The following is a 22,476-nucleotide window of genomic DNA, read 5'->3' on the forward strand; positions in this document are numbered from 1 at the left end:
TTCAATTTTTTTTTTCAAAAGAGCAAATTTGACAAGTGAACAGATGTGTACTTGTTTCCTTCACTGAGCAGGAGAGGCCTGGAAAGATGGTGACTTTCTATGTTTTAAGCCAGTGGAGGATCATGTTAGCACAAAACATAAAAAGCTGCAGTTAATCACCTCTTGCCTTCTTCTGTCCCTAAAGATAGAGGAGGACAGGCACATGCTTTGGCATCATACAGACTTGATCTAGCAAGTTAATTAATTTGAGTCCATTCCTCATCTGTAAAATAGAAATAAGAATATATACTACATGGGGATATTAGGATGAAAAATAATAATATAAATCCCCTAGTTAACTGACTAACAAGTGCATTCAGCAAATGTCTTTTGAATGAATGGATGAATAAATAAGTGAATGGAAACAGCACCTGCTGTGGTAAGTGGTTCATAAGCTAGCCAGCTGGAGTATGGACCAGGAGATGGATGGAACACAAGTTCCAGAAAGGAAGGAAATGTAATTTGCAGACTGGTCTGCATAAACCACACTAAAAATAAGCTACTTTGGTGGTAATGATGAGTTGTCTGTAATTTTTTAAAAATAATTGTATATCCATTTGTCAAAAAGAAAAGGAAGTTTATCTGTACTATTATAAGGACATCATGTCTACTAATTAAGCATCCTACTATATTCAGACTTTCGAAACTCAACAGACCAGAGAAGATAGATAGTAAAAGGAATTTGATGAGGCAGAAATGAAGGATCCCAAGTTATAATCTGAGTTGATGGATGGATACAGGTTGATATGGATTCTTGGACCCCCTTTGAGCTTAAGTTGTCATGATTTCCCACTGATTTTACAGAGATTCTCTTCTACTATATTAGTTATAATGTAGAAATTACTCAGTGACATAATACAATTATATTTTACAAATTTTAGAGAGAACCATTGATTGTTGATGAGAAATTCCTTCCAAGCTGTGGGGACAAGGAAAAGGGTCTCCTGAATTACCTATAGATAGCATAAAGACAGATGAAGTGTTGCTTAGGATTTATAACAAAGCCAAGAAATCCTATTCAGACCCTAGTTCTTTGTTTTAAGCTTCTATTTGTTTTTTAAATTTGTTTTCTTTAAGGAAGAAAAAAACCCCAATCGTATCTGAATAACAGAATTAATCATGAAATAGCTTAATGAAAGAATGTCCCCAGATCATAAGAGAAAATGTCAGTAGTTATCTTTGTTATTTGATTTTTCTTAGGTTGGAGATTGAGCATGTTTTTTAGGGGGTGAGTGTGTTTGCTTTGGACTTGAGGTGAATGTCTGACTTGACTCCTGTTTCTGCTCTTTAGCAGCTCCTACTGTCAGGTTAATGGACAAGTGTTTAACAGAAATCCTCAAGCAAACCATATGTTCTGCTCTCATAGCCAAAAGACAAGATATTAGAGCCGTCAGACTGCCAAGAAAGGGGAGGTCAGGAAAAACTAGAGAGAGTGGCCAGATTGAGAATGGCTTCCTTTAGTTTGACTCACAGCTCATTACTCTAACCCCCATGTGAAAAGGCAGCAGACCAACCTGAGTGTAAAAGAGTTCTATTTCCAGCTCTAGAAATGTAAGGAAAATACTGATGTTTGAACCACGAAACACAGTGTTCTATCCCTTCTGTTACTTGATAATTCATTTGCTAGTGTGTCTTGTCTTTGTTTTCTATGTATTCTGATCCTGCCAAGATTTCCCATCTAGTCTTCTTACCAGAGCTCTCCCTTAAAAACCATTTTTTTTAAAAAAGAATCTTTTGCTTCTATTTCTGATGAGTAAAGGTAAGTTTTGGTAAGGAACTTGTTGATTTATTGCAAAATTCCCGGTGTTTCTGCTGACAGAAATCAAGGTCCAAAGTCTTTGGTGTATGATTTGTCTCCTTTACCTAACCGTATGTGTCAATAAGTTTCTGTAGGTGTGCATACACACACACACACACACACACACATACACACACAGTGATCCAATTTAAAACTAGTCAGATTCACTCTCTCTTCTAAGTACATCGAGAGTGTTCATTAGAACCAGGATATGATTTAGAATATGTGAATATCAGAATATTTATTTGAATATAAATGCTATAATTCAAGCACATATGTTACAGTAGGAGTATTGAATAAGCTAACTAGATAACTCCAATTAGGAAGTAACCGTTCTCTCAATCGTACACATATGAATGACCTCATTACTACTGTGCTCCTGCGGGCATGTCCACATCACTGGAGACAAAATTGCAGTGTGAAATAAATGGATCTTGTGCCAGAAACACGAATGTTGAGATACAGGACCTTGGAGAGTAGGGTGTGAACTGTTCTCTGACCCCCACAATTGGAGATACTCTACCTTGTAAGTCATTAGAAGAATAAGTAATGAAAATTTCTATTTGGCCCAGTGATTCTGCACTGATCTTACTTACCCACAATATCAACACAGCCCCTCCTTTCTCCATTCTTTGTCATGTTACTCAGTAAATTAGCAAAAATATCTGCTTATAGCAAGTGTCCTTGGAGTTCCCAGAGCAGAAACACAACTGAAATGGTACAAGGAAGGTTGAGGCATTGGGCATAAATCAGAAGAAGCAAGAAAAATTTCCTGATGCAGATCTGGGGATTTCACCAACTCTAATTCATGGACTCATCACCTTCGTGAATTGAAAGAGGAGAAAACTTATCACAGTTTTCTGTGGCAATTTTTCACTTCCTTTCCTCTTAATTCTTAGTTCGAGCTTTCGGAAGCAATGGTACTGAATTCCCTGGACAGAAAATCTCAAGGAGAAGAAAGGAAGAGAAACCAGGGGAAAACACTTTCAACTGGATTCTGGAAGATCCATGAGCCCTATCCAATTTTTGTTTATTCCCTGATTTATTTTAAATACATGGCTCCTGTTTCTTTTCCCGATCAAGTTAAGCAAGAGTTAAAACAATCACAAGTTACTCCATTTCTGTGAGCAAACAGCTTTCCCTATACAAGATATAGCCCTGCACACCATATTCACTTCATATTCATTCTGAATTAGGAAAAATTAAAGATCACCGTACACTCACATCAAAAAAGGGACAAGAGAATAAAAGAATAAAATAATTTGGCTGGTGGTTGAGGAGCTAGACTGTGACCACCCAGGTTGCTTTGGCAGAGGGGGGAGTGTTTCTCCTCTGGGTGCCAAGTGAAGTGGGCCACAATCGTGTGCAACGTGTCACTACAGCCTAACCTTTGAATGCTGCTTACGTTCTCTTGTTCAGCACGGCATTTGCTCTTCAGCCCTCTGCACTAAACAGTTCCAGTTCTTTGGCATCGGTGTTTCCATTTGCGAAAATTGTGTAACTGTATCTAAAGCCTTTCTTTCCAAGGCTTTGTCTTGCTGTGTGGTGAAAGGATAAAAGAAAAGTCACATCAGGAAGCCAAAAAAGAAAAAAGAAAGTCTTTAGAATCAACAGGCTGAAGTGAAAATAGTCTTCAGGATGAGCCTGCATGAGCATCGATTTTATGAAACAGCACGGAGCTTTCTTGTGTGTTCTTTTCTTGTGTGCACCTATCTTGTCATTTGGAGGCCCTGATATATTTTCGCAGATCCTCAGTGGTACCAATGACTGGTACTTCTGAGGGCTATATATGGAAAGGGATTGTGTTGCTGTTAACTATTTGCCAGTCTATTCTATAGGAAATTACAGTTTTCACTGTTGTCTGACAGATGGATCCACAGTATTGAATCACTAGAAATCTGAGAAAAGGCCTTTCTTTTGACTTGGAAATCAAAAGCTTTTCCCTGGAGGAGGGTGTGGAATTCACAAACTCGATGGAAGTTCTAATTTCTCCCTATACAGATAAAATGTTCTGTGGTGGGGCCTCCTTTCAGAACTGGCAGTTCCCATATGCTGCATAGCTTCTTCTTCCTAACCTGAATCCCTCAGTCCATTGTATCATTTTGACCACAGGTGTTTTTTCTGCTGAACTGATTGGTGAGGATGTGTGGGGGACTAAGCAGTAGAATCAATGCTGCTAGTGGCCCCTAAGTATTTGCTCTCCTCGTGTAAGTTCTTCTCCTCGTATAAGTTCTTCAGACCTAAGTTCTTCAGACCGGCTGCATCTCCTTTCTTAATTTATTGCCTTGAAACCATTTTGTTGTTCATGTTTGCAGAGAAAGAAGATGTAACTGTAGAATCACTTTGTAATTCATTAAACTTCTTCTGTGGAGTGGTAAAGGAAGTGGAAAAGTAGGAGGCTAACACAAGCTCTTGCTATCTGACGATTTCACCTGTCTGTACTCTTGTACAATTTGAAGGAAGTTAATGGAATTTAGCGATTTTGCTATGAGTTTTCTGGATAAACATAGTGCACAAAGGAGCTTCCTTTCTTATGCTAATCAAGGTAAAATTCTGATCAAATGCCTCCAAAACTTTCCAGATTCATTGCAAAAAAGGTTTTGGTTTTGATTTCATTTTTGTTTTTTTAGAAAAAAGATTTTTGAGTAGTGGTAATAATCCAGGAGAGAGCTGAAAATATCTAGTTGGTATAACTAGAATGATGAATATTTTTATAACAAAATAACTTTGTTATAGCTACTAAACTGCAGACATACTGACTTTTAAGCTCTCATATCTATTTGAATTTAGTAGATTTTGAAAATGGGGGATCCCTGGGTGGCACAGCGCTTTGGCGCCTGCCTTTGGCCCAGGGCGCGATCCTGGAGACCCGGGATCGAATCCCACATCGGGCTCCCGGTGCATGGAGCCTGCTTCTCCCTCTGCCTATATCTCTGCCTCTCTCTCTCTCTCTCTGTGACTATCATAAATAAATAAAAATTAAAAAAAATAAAAAAAAATGGGTTCATCCCCTGAAAATGTATGTGTGTGTGTATATATATATATATACACACACACACACACACACACACACACACTATAGGAAACTATACCTTATTGCTGAGATGTCAAAAACGTTATCTTTCTACATTATTGTTAATAAAAAAATGAAACAAAAATAAAAATAAGAAAAACAGGGAGGCAAACCATAAGAGACTCAAATATAGAGAACAAAACGAGAGTTGCTGGAGGTGAGGTGGGTGGTGAGGGGATGGGTGAAGTGGGTGGTGGACATTAAGGAGGGCACTTGTTGGGATGAGCATTGAGTATTGTATGTGGTGATGAATCACTCTATTCTGCTCCTGAAACCAGTGCTGCACTGTATATTAGCTAATTTGAAGTTAAGTAAAAATATATACATTATATTTATATATAAATTTTGACATATTTTATATACTGGACTAATAATTAAAATAATAGTTTCAATCATACTGGGAACCTTACAAGTAGTTTTAAAAACATTAGCCATGTGAAAGAGACCAGAAAATATATATTAGCTCACATTTACTGATCAGCCTCCTCCCTTCCCTCCCTTCATCGGTTTTAACTTCTCCTGCTGGCTTTATGGCAGGATAAGGCTATCCATCTATTGCCAGAATTACCACTTTAATTCAATAGAAAATAATTTAAATTATCATCTAACTGTATCTACCATTTAGTTCTATATAATGAGAGAATCCAGGCCTTGATATAAAATATAAAGATTCCATAGTCAATTTAATTGGTGGGAGGTTTGAGAGAAAGAGAAAGAGGAGAGAGAGACAGACTTGAGTGCATAATGTTTTGCATTTCCTTTATAATATTTATATTAGGCCAACACTCTAATTTCTGTTTGTTGAAGCTCAGTGATTATTTTGTTATCCTTTTAGAAGAATGTATGCAATTTTGAAAAAGAAAAGCAAGGTGGAGGCATCACAATTCTGGACTTCAAGTTATGTTACAGAGCTGTAGTGATCAAGGCAGTAAGGTACTGGCACAAAAACAAAAACATAGATCAGTGAAAGTCCAGAAAATGGGCCCACAGCTATATGGTCATTTAATCTTTGACAAAGCAAGAAACAACATCCAATGGAAAAAAGTCTTTTCAACAAATAGTCTTGGGATAACTGGACAGCAGCATTCAGAAGAATGAAACTGGACCACTTTCTTTACATCATACACAAAAGTAAATTCAAAATAGATGAAAGACCTGAATGTAAGAGAGGAAACCATCAAACTCCTAGAGGAGAACCCAGGCAGCAACCTCTTTGATCTCAGGCATAGCAATTTCTTACTAGACACTAAGTTTCTGGAGGCAAGGGAAACAAAAGCACAAATGAACTATTGGGACTTCATCGAGATAAAAAGCTTCTGCACAGCAAAGAAAATAATCAACAAAACTAAAAGACAGTCTTCAGAATGGGAGAAGATATTTGCAAATGACGTATCAGATAAAGGGTTAGTAAACGATATCTAAAAAGAACTTATCAAACACAACACCCTAAAAAATAATCTAATTAAGAAATGGGTAGAAGATATGAATAGAAATTTGTCCAAAGAAGACATCCAGATGGCTAAGGACACATGAAAAGATGCTTAATATCACTCATCATCAGGGAAATACAAATCAAAACTGTAGTGAGATATCACCTCAGACCTGTCAGAATGGCTAAGATTAACAACGCAGGAAACAACAGGTGTTGGTGAGGAGTGGAGGAAGGGAAATCTTTGTGAGGTTCCTCATAAAGTTAAAAATAGAACTAGCTTATAATTCAGCAATTGCACTACCAGGTATTTATCCAAAGAATACTGATTTGAAGGGACACATGCACACCAATGTTTATAGCAGCATTATCTACGATAGCCAAATTGTAGAAAGAGCCCAAATGTCCATTGACTGATGAATAGATAAAGAAGTGGTATACACACACACACACACACACACACACACATATGCAGAGTGGAATATTACTCAGCCATAAAAATGAATGAAATCTTGCCATTTGCAACGATGTGGATGGAATTAGAATGTATTATGCCAAGGTAAATAAGTCAGTCAGAGAAAAATAAATATCATATGATTTTACTCATACATAGAATTTAAGAAATGGAACAGATGAATGTGGGGAGATAAAAAAGAAAAAGAGAGAGAGGCAAACCATTAAATAGACTCTTAACTATAGAGAACAAACTGAAGGTTGATGGAGGGGAGAATGTGGGGGGATGGGCTAAATGGTTGATGGGCATTAAGGAGGGTACTTGTGAGGAGCACTGGGTGTTATATGTAAGTTGATGGGTCACTAAATTCTCCTGAAACTAATATTACATTATATGTTAACTAAATGGAATTTAAATAAAATATATGTATAATTATATATATATATATAAAATGAATGAATCAGGCTCTTCTTCCCAGTTAAGTTCAGCTGGGAGGAAGTGGAGAATAGAAATTAATAAATGCCTTATTTCAAATCCTTAATGTGTACATTACCCACAGAAATTTCTCAGAGGCTGAATGGCATATTTCTTTATATCAAGCTCAGAAGAGGGCCTTGTTCAAAGTATCCTCTAACACAAACTTACTCTCTCAGACTCATCACAGAAACTTCCTATGAGTCTTTTTAAAAAGATATAGAAATTATAAATATACAGTGTAACTTCAGAAGTATTAACTTTACACAGAGGGCTGGAAGGAAAAATTCATATTGCTATAAATATTTTAGAAGTATTTTGGGAGCATGTTGGCATTTGTCAGATGTTAAGAGTGGCCCAAACTGGTTAGATTATGCATCCATGTAGTTGTTGCTTCAAATAAAGTGAAAAAGAAAAATAACTGTCTAATTGGGTTGTGACAAGTTGTTAACACATGATCCCATTGGAAGAAGCAATCAAAGGAGTATTTACTACCTCTTAGGAACTTACTGCCTCAAGAAAGTAACTCTGCACAATTTCTTTCTTTATTCTTTGTAAAGATCATGGAAATCATTATGGAATTAAATTTTAGTGCCTCTTTTAACCTTTGATGTTTTACAATGCACATAAACTTTTAAGCTTGCTTCAAACATTTGAAAATCATCCAGAGGAAAAAAGACATCCTGGTACATAGAGGTGGTAAAACATAATGGGTATTTATTATTATTTTTTTTTTTAGTCTTTTGGAAGTCTTTGAATTAGGTATCGTTTCTATATTCCAAAGAAACTGAGTTTCAAAGGGATTTAAATTATTTGTCTGGTAATTGGCAAAGTCAGCATCTGAGCCCAGATCTCTGAATTCAAGGTTGGGATTATTGATTGCTCCTCCAGAGTCAATCTTTGGAGCTGTTTAAAAAGAGGCAGGAATGCACACATGTGAGCTGATTTGAGTAACTTCATTTGTTAACTCCAGTATGTTAAACACTCTGTTACTATCATTAAAGTCTTATCACCTAATTATTAGTTGTTGTTTTTTTTGAGAGATCAGAGACATATCTAGCTAGAAAGATCACACATGAGATGAGACTTGAAATAGTTCTAGAAGTACTAATGCCTGAAATGCCTCCAGTTTCTTGGACATAGGACTTAGCAGCATGAAAAGTTTTTAAGATTTCTTTTTCAAATGATAAGACATAATAATGGCTAAGAGTGCCAGGAAATGGAGAAGGAAGTAGAATTCGAAAATGGACATATGTGGGGCACCTCTGGGTGGCTCAGTGGGTTAAGCATCTGACTTTTGATTTCAGCTCAGGTTATGATCTCAGGGTCATGAGATCAAACCCTGTGTTGGGCTCTGCACTGGGCATGGAGCTTGCTTAAGATTCTCTGTCTCTCCCTCTGATTCTCCAGCACCCCTACTTCCAACCCCATCCCTGTGCTCTTTCTTTCTCTCTAAAATAAATAAATAAAATCTTAAAAAAAAATAAAGATAGACAGATGTGCCCTGTTTCTTATTTGAGTTAAAGACTGGCCCTCAGTGAATTTTTGAAATTTCACAAAAGAGTTTATCACTGAGCCATAGACAATTCAAATGCTCTAAGAGAGGCCCACATTTCCCATTTATGAGCACATGTAACCCTTATTCTTATTTATATGGAATCTGGAGATTTAATGTCCCAGACTCTGAGCCCAGATATTTGACAGTTTAGATATGAATCTCAACAAGTTAACCAGATGCAAATTTTTGCAGAGCCCTTACTATATCACATAAGGGAGCTAGATCACAACCCAGACATAAGCATACATGAAATTTAAGGTAGTAAATCAAGTTCCTAAATAATTACTTGTCTGGCAACCTATTGTGATAGGAAGGAGGGCACAGGGGAGGGGAGGAGAAAAAGAAATCCTACTTCTGACACTGGTTGGGCCACAAATTGCAGCTGAATTTCTGGCAAGTTATTTAACTTCCCTGAATCCATTTCTGTGTAGATATAATGAGATCATTATATCACTGAATTACCCCCACTCCAGCCCTAATATGGTGAGTTAGGATTCACCCATATCTTAGGTAGTCTTCCTCAGAAACTTAAGAGGACACACAAGAAATAACGTACTGTTTCAGTGATCACCTCTCTAAATTGATTGGGCTCTTTTGTTTAAGAACTCAAGTAAAATTGGGGAGCCTGGGTGGCTCAGTGGTTGAGTGCCTGCCTTTGGCTCAGGTCATGATCCTGGGGTCCTGGGATTGAGTTCCACATCAGGCTCCCTACAGGGAGGCTACTTCTCCCTCTGCCTGTGTCTCTGCCTCTCTCTCTGTCTCTCATGAATAAATAAATAAACTCTTAAAAAAAAAAAAAAGAACTCAAGGAAAATCCTTTAACATTTTTTCTTGCTTGTTTCTAGGATTATCTGGGAGCTTGCATTGTCCTCACTGCATCTATTGCATCCATCAGTGGCTCTTCCAATTCTGGATTGGTGGGTTTGGGTCTTCTGTATGCACTTACGGTAGGTATGGAAGAAAACATTTCTTTTCATGTAGTGGTGAAGGTACTATAGTTATCATCAACTCTTATTCATGGATATAAAAGGAACAGATTAACACTCATAACTACATGACATCTTGCAAATAATAGGAGATGGGGGCCCAAAGCCAATTGGCTGCATTTTAGGGCAGAGTGGATTCAGTTCTGATAATGCAAATTGATTTTTAGAAACTCCTCAAAATCAACAGGGAGCACACTCCCAAGGCTGAGATCCCTGTCCTAAGTTGTTTACAACCTATTTGGGGACACTAAAATGAATACAAATATAAACAAGATAGATGCAAGCAGAGGTACATACAACTTGTACGGGGAAATCAGAGGACAGTTTAAAAACACTGACATGTGAGGACCCTTGAAGAAGAGTGGGCACCTCCTTTGCCCGCTTGAGCCCATGACACTCTCCCTGGTCTCTAATATCTTGCAGCACTTATGAATTGTACCATATGATGTACACTAAGTGTCCAAGTCATCCTATCCTAAAATATCCAGTGATTACAAAGATCGTTACTTCATTTAAAATGTGTTAATTTTTTTTTTTGGTCACCTGACACAGATAACCAATTATTTGAATTGGGTTGTGAGGAACTTGGCTGACCTGGAGGTCCAGATGGGGGCAGTGAAGAAAGTGAACAGTTTCTTGACCATGGAGTCTGAGAACTATGAAGGCACTATGGGTATTGTTCTGAATATTATATTGTTTCACTTAAATATTTGTTTTATACAAATAATAGTTGTGTGTCAGACACATTGTTATTTTTGCTTTTGTTTTCCACTTTAATATCCAGAGAATCTCTTCTCATCTTGACTTTGCTTTATGAGTTACACCTGAAACGATATGACTAGGCCTGAAAAGTTTGTGATACAACCAGACTCCAAGTAGCTATTATTTAGTAATATTAAAAAAAATTTAAAAGTATTTGGACTTTATTACACTCATTACCAACCTATACTATGAACTATTGTGTTCTCTTTCTCAAGATCATATTAAATTAGCTATGAAGAAACTTGGATCTTACTCACTGAGATTCTTAGCTTTGCTTAAAATAAGATTGGCAGGGCAATGCCTGGGTGGCTGAGCAGTTGAGTGTTTGCCTTCAGCTCAGGGCATGATCCCAGAATCCTGGGATCCACAGTCCCACATCAGGCTCCCTGCATGGAGCCTGCTTCTCCCTCTGCCTATGTCTCTGCCTCTCTCTCTCTCTCTCTCTCCATGTCTCTCATGAATAAGTTCAAAAAAATCTTTTAAAAAAAAGATAAGATTGGCAGGAAATTCAATACTGAAGACAGAATGATCTTTCTTAAATTCAGATTTCATGCTTAAAATGCATTATTTTGCCTAAATACTTCAGTAGCTATCCAGGTCTTCAAGGACAAAATCCAGATAAGTTAGCTAAGATTATTAGACTCTTTATTAGTCGATCCTTGTCAACCTACCTGGTATCCTCTCTCATCATCTGTCCACACGCCTTTTACTCTGGGCCATACCAACATGCTATGGTTTCTTTATTCTCTCCATATACTTTTGAAACAAATCTCCCCATCCCTTATCCTTTGAGACTCATCTCAGGCACCATCTTCTCTTGAAACCTTCCTGGAACACTCAGGTTACCACCATCTATGCTCCCAGAGCACCTTGGGTTGGACTCCACCATGTACTATGCAGTATTATAGATCCTGATGCTTCCCCCAGGACACAAGGAACACCTTGAGACATGTCTTTCATCTCCATATCCCAGCATCTTGCACAACACCTCTCACATCTTTGATCAAAAGTTTGATGACTGACTGACTGAACAAATGAATCAATTCAGAGATGAACTATCTTCAATAGAATCAAGTGATGGAATGCAGAAAACACATGATAGTTCATTCTTCAAAAAACACTTTGAAAGTTCATGATCAATAGGCCTTTATTCTGAATGTAATTTTAATTTTAAAAAGATACAGAATTTGGTTCAGTATTACTTTAAATTTATAAAAATGTATATGTTTGTATGTATAAATGTATATAAGTATTTGTATGTTTCTTCCTGCCTCTTTTTCCTTCCTTCCCTCTCCATCCTTCTCCCTCCCTCTCTCCCCTTTTCTCTCCCTCTCTTTTCTTTCCCTCTCCTCTCCCTTTCTCTCTCCCCTCCCTCTTTCTCCCTCTGTCTTCCTCTCTCTTTCTCTCCCTCTCTCCTTTTCTCTCTGACTTGCCTTACTCCACCCTCACCCCTTAGACCCTTCTCAAGTTCCAGAACATTGGCCACAGGAAGGAGAGATCAAGATTCATGACCTGTGTGTCAGATATGAAAATAATCTGAAACCTGTTCTTAAACACGTCAAGGCTTACATCAAACCTGGGCAAAAGGTATGGAATTCACTGCCATTTGTTTCATACAAATCAGTGGATGGAGCCACTGGGTCACTACCTAAGCTCTTGAGACATTAAGCCAAGTATAATCTCACTGGGCTCGCATAATACTCCCTATACTTTAGAGGTCAAATTATCTACATAAAAGAGAAAAGAGGAGGATAAAATACATGTTCTCTAAGATGTATTGCTGTTCATTAGTCTCCCATAAAGATCAAGAAAATCAACTATATGTGTATTTTTCCAAATTTCTGGCTTCTGGCTCATAGCCATATCAGACATCCCCTTCAGAACTTTAGCATTTGTCCTAGTTTTAGTCCCAACATGATTTTTTTAGCTACTTTAAAAAGAGAAAATGTGCATAAAAATTGGAGTCAGTCTTTTTGTTATAAAATCATCACTTCTAAGATAAAATCAAATACTTATTTATTAGGCTCATTATATACTAAATGCAAAAATTAAGCCATTAAGGGAAAACAACACAACCACATAAAAAAGAGTTAGAATGAAATCATTAAACATTTGGTGAGGACTCTGTTTTTATCTTAATGATGATACAGAAAGGAGACCTAAGAAAAGAATGAGGATTTATTATAATTATTTAAATAGAGGTGCAGTCTCACCATGGTATCTTGTCTAAATTAAAAAAATTTTTGACCATTTTATGTCTTTTTTCTGAGTCCTTTTCTCTCTGGGTGACATTTATTTATAGGTGGGCATATGCGGTCGTACTGGCAGTGGGAAGTCATCATTATCTCTGGCTTTCTTCAGAATGGTTGATATATTTGATGGTAAGTCACTAAATTTTTTTCATTGGCTATATGGTGCTTTTCGTTTAAAAAATGCAACACCTGTTGCAGTGGTTGAGCATCTGCCTTTGGCTCAGGGCATGATCCAGGGTTCCAGGATTGAGTTCCACATCAGGCTCCCTGTAGGGGAGCTTCTCCCTTTGCCTGTGTCTCTGCCTCTCTCTCTCTCTCTCTGTGTCTCTCGTGAATAAATAAATAAAATCTTAAAAAAAAAAAAAAGGAAAGAAAAAATGCAACATCTGGAGCGTGTGGGTGGCTCAGTCAGTTAAGCACCTGCCTTCTGCCCAGGTCAGGAGCCCAGAGTAATGGGATGGAGCCTGCATCTGACTCCCTGCTCAGTGGGGAGCCTGCTTCTCCCTCTCCCTCTTCTGCTCCCTCTGGTTGTGCTCTCTCACTTTCTCTCTGTCAAATAAATAAATAAAATATTTGTTAAAAAATGCAACATCGATTTACCTAATCCCGCAGAAATAAAAAGCAAATATTTATAAGGATTTTGTGTCCTACAACCCATGGATTGAAGCAGGTGTCCCAGATAAATAGTCTAGAAGAATCAACATAGAATTGCTAATAAAATTATTAGCTCTAGGGGATCCCTGGGTGACTCAGCGGTTTAGCGCCTGCCTTTGGCTCTGGGCGTGATCCTGGAGTCCTGGGATAGAGTCCTGCATGGAGCCTGCTTCTCCCTCTGCCTGTGTCTCTGCCTCTGTGTGTGTGTGTGTCTCTCATGAGCAAATAAATAAAATTTTAAAAAAATTATTAGCTCCAAACTCCCCTCTAGAGATTGTTGTTTTTTTTTTTTTTTGTTAAAGATTTTATTTATTTATTCATGAGAGATACACAGAGACAGAGAGGCAGAGACACAGGCAGAGGGAGAAGCAAGCTCCATGCAGGGAGCCCGACATGGGACTCGATCCCAGACTCGATCCCAGACTCGATCCCAGACTCGATCCCTGGGCTGCAGGCAGGCGCTAAACCACTGAGCCACCCAGGATCCCCTAAAGACTGTTGTTAAAGAATTCTAACAAACTGATAAAATGAAAACAAAGCCATCCGTTTTGAATAACGGTAGATGAAGGTGGCATTTCAAGGGGAAGGGAGAGAAAGGAAGACTGTCTTGCTTTGCTCAAACTAAAAACATCCATTTCCATCAAAGGAAAAAAATGCAAGGAGGTAAGTGATCTGCATTATTAATTTAGGCGCATGACTCTTACCGTCATCTTAATAACATGGTTTAATGATGTTGAACATTTTGTGGGGTGGTAACCTGCAAAGTGCCAAGCACATGTTGACAGTATACAAAAATATTTACTCATCCACAAAATTATTAATAATATGATACATGGAAATAATTTAATCATTGCTGTAGAAGAAATATGACGCATTATTTAGTCTAGCAAGTGGACTATAAATAGGCCAGCACATAAACCATCTTGAGTAAAAGGGGCTCCAGCAATGTGCCTGATCATTAGCTCAAGAAAGTGCTTCATATTATTGTCTGAAATGATTGCGATGATTATTGTACCTCACATTTTTATTGTACTTGACAGTTTGTATTATTTAATTTAATCTATACAACAGCTCTGCGAGATGAAGAGGTCAGTTAATGAACAACAGAGATGATCTACAGTAATTGCAGTCTCTTTGGGGTTTAGATTCAGGAGCAGAGTAGGCATCAGGCGCTGAGTTAGCAGCTTGCTCTTCCACGGCTAGTAGTAATACACAGATGCTTTACAGACTTTCAGTGGATCTGCATTAGAAGTCAGTTACATGATCCAAAGGCAATTTGATTGACACTTTTCATTAAAAAAACCAAATCTATAGTTATAACTGAATGTATTAGATTAGCCATTTCCTCATGAATCCAGAAATGTGATGTCAGGCCCCATGTGACTATCAATGACTGATTCTCTTGTTTAGCGTTAAGCTATTCAGGTTTTAATAGATAATGTGTGTTGTTCCTGAATGAAAATTTGAGCTGATCACCTTGCCTCCTCTTGCATCTAAATCTAGCTGGAAAAGAGACTCCACTTGGCATTCTTTGCCTGGCTCATTTCATATGCCAGTACTATCTTTGCACAAAATGGTATGATAAAATAACCTATCAACTTGAGGGAAAGACATCAAGATTGCACAGGTTTCTAATAAGCCTAAATACACTATGGAGAAATTCATTAAAAGTTGGTATCTATGTCATAGAATTTCATTTCTTATTTGCAATACTCTGTACTGTTCAATCAATAAAAGTGAATAATTTAGACAAAAGTCACTGTCTTCAAGGAGTTTTTATTCTAGTTGGGAGAAAGAGACAATAACAAAAGATAGGTAAAGGCATATAAAATATCTTGCGAAGGAAAATAAAGCAGGGAACTAGGAAATGTTGGAAGGAAGAGGACCTGTTAAAGAGAAAAGGTACTTTTGGTTTATATGAACCATGGAAACTGAATAAGAACTAAGAATCTATTTAAGAGAAAATATATAAGAAAGAGACAATATCACCAAAATGTATATTTTTCTTAGAGATGCATAATGATGTTTGTAACCTAAATGGAAAGCTTCATCTTCTGAGTTACAACCCTGAAGTAGGAAAGTACTTTCAACTTGTAAACGAATATTATTTTACTTTTGATTTTACTACATGCCTGTAATTTTTTGTTTCTGTTTCACAGGAAAGATCGTCATTGATGGAATAGACATTTCAAAACTACCACTGCACACACTACGTTCTAGACTTTCAATCATTTTGCAGGATCCAATACTATTCAGTGGCTCTATTAGGTGGGTGATGTATTCAACAGAAACCCGTATGTCGCAGGGTTTACCTTTTGGCTCTTAGAAGGGTTTTACTCAGAACAATTTTTCAGGTGGGTGTGAATGACATTATCAGGATGATAAAATGAAATATTCTGGCCAACAATTTGGTTTGGGAAACCCTAGAGTTGCTAAAATAACCTACAGAAGCCAGTCCTTTATGTTTTTCCAGGAGGTCTGCTCTTTCAGTTTGACTCCACAAAAGTTACTTTTTCCTCTGTACTTGGGGCAGTGATTCTTGGCAGACATTTCTAAGGTGTTCTGTCCTACAGATATCCTGCCTATCACTTATGCATCTGGCTTGGGCTCAGCAGATACTGAGTTCGGTTAATCCCTTGATTCCCTCATCTCTCACAATTTTTCTTTCAGCCAAAATTGCTTTTAAGAAGCTGCTACAGGGATCCCTGGGTGGCGCAGCGGTTTAGCGCCTGCCTTTGGCCCAGGGCGCTCGATCCTGGAGACCCGGGATCGAATCCCACGTCGGGCTCCCGGTGCATGGAGCCTGCTTCTCCCTCTGCCTGTCTCTCTCTCTCTCTCTCTCTGTGTGACTATCATAAATAAATAAAAATTTTTAAAAAATTTTTTAAAAATTAAAAAAAAAGAAGCTGCTACAATCTTCTCTGTGTCTAGTTTATGATTTCCCACAGAGAAAAAAAAAGAATGGCGGTATCGGTATCTACTACCTGCTAAGTGCTTTAAATATATTGTCTCTATATTTAAATATATTGCTTTAAATATAAGTCCTCAAAGCACTGCTCTAGGGTACATATTATTATCCTCATTTTACAGATGAGAATTTTGAACCTAAGAGCAGCTCTAACTTGTCCAAGTTTATACACTTAGTAAGTGGTAGAACCACAATTCTAAATAAAGTTTGACTCCAAAGTCCACTATGGCATTATCCACCAGGTCATGTCTCTCATTGCATCAATCCTTTGTTCTCTCTTGCTCCCCTCCTCTACCTTAATTACAAAGAAGTACTCCCACTTCCTTTTGTCTTGAAGAGAAAATAGATGTAAGATCACTCAATATTCAGCTGTAAAACCACTTTAATTAAAAGTTGCAGATGTATCCAGTTATTTAGCAATGCCATAGTGAATTTATATGTCTGATTAGATTTATTATGAAGACCAGTATTGTGGTTGGTGCAGCATGGTTCTTCTAAGGTTACATTACATGTTCCCATATAACCGTCGGTTCTGTAAAACACTTTGCTAGATACTATTCAGGTTACATTAAATGTAATATGAAAGTGGATAAATCCACATAATGAATTTTATTATGTCATATCTTGCATATAATCTTACTAATTATATATCAGAAAAAATTTTTCATAACATTAAGGTCATTCATTTATTCACTCAACATGAACTGAATGCCTGCTCTATCCTGAGCACTGTTCTAGGTACAAGGGATATAGCAATAATCAAAATAAATATGACTTATATTTTAAGGAAAGAACAGCAATAAGCAAACATGTAAAAATTCCTTTATTTTTATTTATTGACTAAACAACTTATTTTTTTTCCCCTACAGATTTAATTTAGATCCAGAGTGTAAATGCACTGACGACAGACTCTGGGAAGCTCTAGAAATTGCTCAGCTGAAGAATATGGTCAAATCCCTACCTGGAGGTCTAGGTATATTTTCTAGACAATACATTTATTTTTACGTATTCAATTAATTCTATATATCTCTGCCTATATTTTATGCTAGAATCACATAATGCATGTTAAATTCCCTTATATTTAAAATAACCTCCAAAAGATCATTAGGACACTTCAAAATCTAATGATTTTGCATTGAATGAAACTTCTAACAAATTCTGTTCTATATGAACATTCCATAATATCCCAGTTAGTACATTTAACTCTTTAGTCTTTTCATCTTCAGTGGTACAGGTAAATTTGTTTTATTTTTTTTTAGAGAGAGTGAGTGCACATTCCCGTGAGAATGCAAGTAAGGGGGAAGAGGGGCAGAAGGAGAGGGAGAGATAGAATCTCAAATGGGCTCCACGCAGAGTGCAGAGCGTAATCTCAAGATCCTAAGATCATGACCTGAGCTGAAATCAGGAGTCAGTCGTTTAACCGACTGAGCCACCCAGATGCTCCAGTAATACAGGTCATTTGAATCAGAATATTTCCTTGTGGTCATTCTACTCATGTGATTTACATGACCCCTGGCCCCCAGTAAGTGCGTAAGAGGATTGAAGAGGCTACTAGGTTCAGACTAATCAATACCATGTAGGAGTAGGCAGTTTCTCCACATTGGCAGCCATTTTCTTTGTTGACAGGAGGGCCTACCTATTCCTTATATTTATGTGACATAATTTTGTGAAGATATTATGTTCTATGACCTTGCTGCAATCTCACTTTTAGCTACCCTTGTAAGGGATAAGACATACTCAAACAATCATTGATATAAATTTAGTCCCAGAGAGAGACAATTTCTGGCAAATAACTCGTGACAGAATAAAATAACAACATGAATAATGAAAGAACATGATTAAGAAAACAACAAAAAGTATACAATGCAGGCTTTAATTCATAAAAATGATGAATATCCCTAATTTTGGGCTTTTGCTCTCTTAAAATCTGAACTCATTTAAGAAAGCAGTCAGAAAGATAAGAGTTGGCTGATATTCTAATTTTAATACATAACATGTAGTTGCCATATTGATCGTGTTGTTTTGGTATTTAAAAAAAAAAAAAACCTCACAAAATAGCACCAAGTTTATTTGGGAAGGAGGGCCTGCTCAGAAACAATACCTTTTGTGATTTTAATTAAGTCCTAAGGGAAAGGCATCCCACAAACAGAAATGAGATACCATGTCTTAAAGGATAGCTTTATTAACCTTGCCAGTGTCAAACTGTGAGAGAAATTCCAGGGATCTGGATGAACTTTCCCATTATAATTTTGATGTCTTGCATGGAAAGCCCAGCAAGTCTACTTGAGAAATTGATAATGCATACCGACCCTTCTCCTGTGGTGTTTAGTAATTGGGAATACAGGCAATTATGATTTTTTAGTCCTCTTCACTCAACACAAAAGACGTATGAACCTGTTTTGAATTATGAGCACCGTGTTCAAGGGTTATAGTACAGCGTATGCAACAGGTGATTATACTTACACTATGTAATTGAATGTTGTTTATGCTCATTCTCTACATAAAGATTACATCAATTGTTTGATAAAGATCTGGTTCAGGGACACCTGGGTGACTCAGTGGTTGAGTATCTGCCTTTGGCTCAGATCATGATTCCGAGATCCTGAGATAGAGTCCTACATCGGGCTCCCAGAAGGGAGCCTGCTTCTCCCTCTGCCTGTGTATTTGCCCCTCTCTTTGTGTCTCTCATGAATAAATAAATAAAATATTTAAGAAAAAAATATCTGTGGATCCCTGGGTGGCTCAGCGGTTTAGAGCCTGCCTTCACACCCAGGGTGTGATCCTGGGGTTCCGGGATCGAGTTCCGCATCGGGCTCCCTGCATGGAGCCTGCTTCTCCCTCTGCCTGTGTCTCTGCCTCTCTCTCTGTGTCTCTCGTGAATAAATAAATAAAATCTAAAAAAAAAGAAAAAAGAAAAAAGATCTGGTTCAGGCCAACTCTGGTGAAGAACATTCATCATTTCTAGCACCCTCCTTATTTATTATGTAAATGAAAAATTAGAAAATAAAGGCATAGCACCCAACCATTAAAAAATCATTAAGAATTCAATGCAATGAGAATATAATCAATAGAAATTTACCCCCAGGACCTTACTACAAACTGTTTGAATTCTAATAAAAGGGTATTTTGGAAACAGAATTTATCTTAAACTCACAGTAGGACAGTTTATGAAATGTGGATGGAATCCAAAAAAAAAAAAAAAAGTGAAAATGACAGTGAGGATGTGACATTCATTTATCTATACAACAATGTTTTATTCAGCTGTTATGTCAGATACCAAGTGCTGAGGATACACTGATGAACAAAAACAAACCCGGTCCTTAACCACATGGAGCTTACAGTTCAGTGGGATAGTATATGATGAAAAGAGAACGAATATGGGAGTCAAGAATGTCATTTCTGATCTGAGAAACCTCTGAGGTTTTCCAGTCTTCAAAATGCTTACCAGTATTTTATATCCTACTATAAGGAGGTAATTTACAACCTTTTGTCAAAATTAGGATGGCTCAGGATCATCTTCATTTTTCCAAAGTAAAATTCCTCTTCACGTTTCTAATATGAAATCTCTGCAGCAGTACAGTGAGATCCAGCACGCTCTTGTAGGACATTCCTACTTTCCCCTACTTTGCTCAAGGAAAATGTTAGTATCATTTTAATGAAATCTTGCTTCTCTCTCTGATGTAGATGCAATTGTCACCGAAGGTGGGGAGAACTTCAGTGTTGGACAGAGACAGCTGTTTTGCCTTGCTAGAGCTTTTGTCCGCAAGAGCAGCATTCTCATCATGGATGAAGCAACAGCTTCCATTGACATGGCCACAGTGAGTGCATTATCTGCACTTTTTAAATTGAAGAGTTAGAGAAATGCACATGAAAATTACAACGTATTTTCTCTCCACTGGGTGCAAAGTCCTCAGTACCGTTGTTTTGAGTATCTTCTCATTTATCTCTTTAATCAACTGATGGTAGCACATTCAGAATCACAATAAAGGAGACATGACAGCTTTAAAGGAGTTCCTACTGCCAGTACATAAAATTAATTTGCCATCACTTTTTAATAAATGCTTAAAACAATCAAATTCCACTGCTCAGTTGATGAGAGTACTGTACTGTATTCAAATGTTCAAGGCTTATGCCATGGAAGTTATAAAATGAAGTATTTAAATCTCTATTTAATAGAAATTCCTAACCAAAAATCAATCATTATTTTCTAAAGCAATTTGAAGAAGAAGGATTCACTAGAATTAATAATGATCTTCTCAGTGTGTTCATGGTAGCAAGCCAGAAACTGTCTTTTGAAGGAAGTTATTTAAAACTGTTAAATATGCCAAGAAGGATCTGTCTAGAAGGCTGTGATTGAGTGGAGAAAATGTCACATTAAACCACAAACTGTATGCACTAGCAATCAATGTTGTTCTTATACAAGTTAACTTGATATTAAAAGTTTGGCATCAGAAAGGATAAAAATTTTTAAAAATCCACAAACATGATACTCTCTTGCTGAACACTCTACATTCGGTAAAAAAAATATCCAAAAAAGGTGAAACAGTTTGTGTATTAACAGCCTATTATATATGGAGATGCTAATTTGACATCATTTCTTTTTATTAAGACTAATCAGTTATACAAAGCTATATATCCTTCTCAAAGTTAACAGAATTTAAAGCAATAAAATAGTTTCTAATTAAGCCAATTCACTAAATAAGCATAACTAATCAAAATTAGTATTAATTGCTAAGGACTTAGAATATTGGGCTTATTATAATATAGCCTCAGTAGAGATGAGAGAGAAAGGGAGAATGAATTAATTGGCAATGGGCCATTTGACAGGAATTCAGACTTAGGAATCAAGTTTTTCTCTAGGAGAGAGAGAAAATCTTTACCCAGAATATCTTTCAAAATATAATGGTAACATTTTGTGGTGGAAATAAAAATGGTTTTTGCCTGGATGGTTCTTTTATGAGTCAAAATCCAAAGTTGGAGCATGTATTTTATTTTTTTCCTTTTCTGACCCAAAAGTTAACACCATCTTAGGGTTTTATTCATTACTATTTGTGACATAACTCAAGTGAGCATTTCCATGCCCATTTAATTTCATTTTCCCCTTTCAGTTCCCTGGTACCAAATCTATCAGTCATTATTATCACTGAGTTTTATTTGCCTTTTGAAGATGTGTACAGAACCCAGCAGAAGCTTTCTTCAGGGACTACTCCCTGTTGCACCTACACAGAAGGCAGGAGCTGGGAGTTCTCTGAAGGGATTGGGCCTGGGGATGGGGTACTTTACTCTCAAGGACAAAATAGTATGGCGAGAGAATGGAGTCCAGAGAAAATTCAGACTTAATTAATTTATTTTTCGGCAGGAAAACATTTTGCAGAAAGTGGTAATGACGGCTTTTGCAGACCGCACCGTTGTTACAATAGCTGTAAGTATTGGAGATGGGGCTGATTTATTCCTCTTTGGTTTTTGTTCCAAGATTAAATAATCTTTATTTTGGAGCAATTCAGATATCCATATGTTGAATTATATATTTCTCTGCCAGTGCTTCTTTATCTGTACAAAACAACACAGCTATGCTCTGAAAGCCTTTATATTATCTTTTCTTCCCCCAAACTGTTTTTTTCCCCAAACTATCCCCAAACTAGCTCTCCTAATTTACAATGATGGGTTATCCTAGCTCTAAGGATTCCAGCAGGAATGCCTGTGTTTTTTCACTAGATACAGATGGTAGTTCATATAGGATAATTCGCGTTTCAATAATCAAATCATCTGATGAGCAGTTTCAGAAGCAAAATTCTTCAACAGGACTGCCAGTTCTGCTACTGCGTACACTGAATTTCGGTTTCTATTCACTTAACTATCTAAAAAAGGAAGGCTTTATGAGATAAATCACAGCTGAGGCAGATGCTGTCTCCGAGCACCAATCAAATTGAAGAATTGCCCAAATCTTTGTATTTGTAATAGCTGACTTAAAGTAGGCCATGATTTTCTTCTTCCTCTTTGCAGATGGATGGATTCTTGCTCACAGTTAG

At 37.2% G+C, this 22,476-nt stretch overlaps 1 protein-coding gene across 12 annotated transcripts in view; it reads left to right on the forward strand.

Annotated features, from left to right (window-relative positions):
- ABCC9 (ATP binding cassette subfamily C member 9) overlaps positions 1-22,476 on the forward strand; it is a 152,885-nt gene that overhangs the window by 123,589 nt on the left and 6,820 nt on the right. For all 12 annotated transcript variants that reach the window (XM_072798735.1, XM_072798728.1, XM_072798738.1 and 9 more), the window contains 8 exons: positions 9,671-9,772; positions 10,364-10,484; positions 12,030-12,160; positions 12,876-12,954; positions 15,639-15,747; positions 17,317-17,420; positions 20,132-20,265; positions 21,807-21,869. In XM_072798735.1, coding sequence (XP_072654836.1) covers positions 9,671-9,772; positions 10,364-10,484; positions 12,030-12,160; positions 12,876-12,954; positions 15,639-15,747; positions 17,317-17,420; positions 20,132-20,265; positions 21,807-21,869 — 843 coding nt within the window. The remainder of the gene's footprint in view (positions 1-9,670; positions 9,773-10,363; positions 10,485-12,029; positions 12,161-12,875; positions 12,955-15,638; positions 15,748-17,316; positions 17,421-20,131; positions 20,266-21,806; positions 21,870-22,476) is intronic.

The sequence above is a fragment of the Canis lupus genome, chromosome 25 (assembly GCF_048164855.1).
Source record: "Canis lupus baileyi chromosome 25, mCanLup2.hap1, whole genome shotgun sequence".
NCBI lineage: Eukaryota > Metazoa > Chordata > Mammalia > Carnivora > Canidae > Canis > Canis lupus.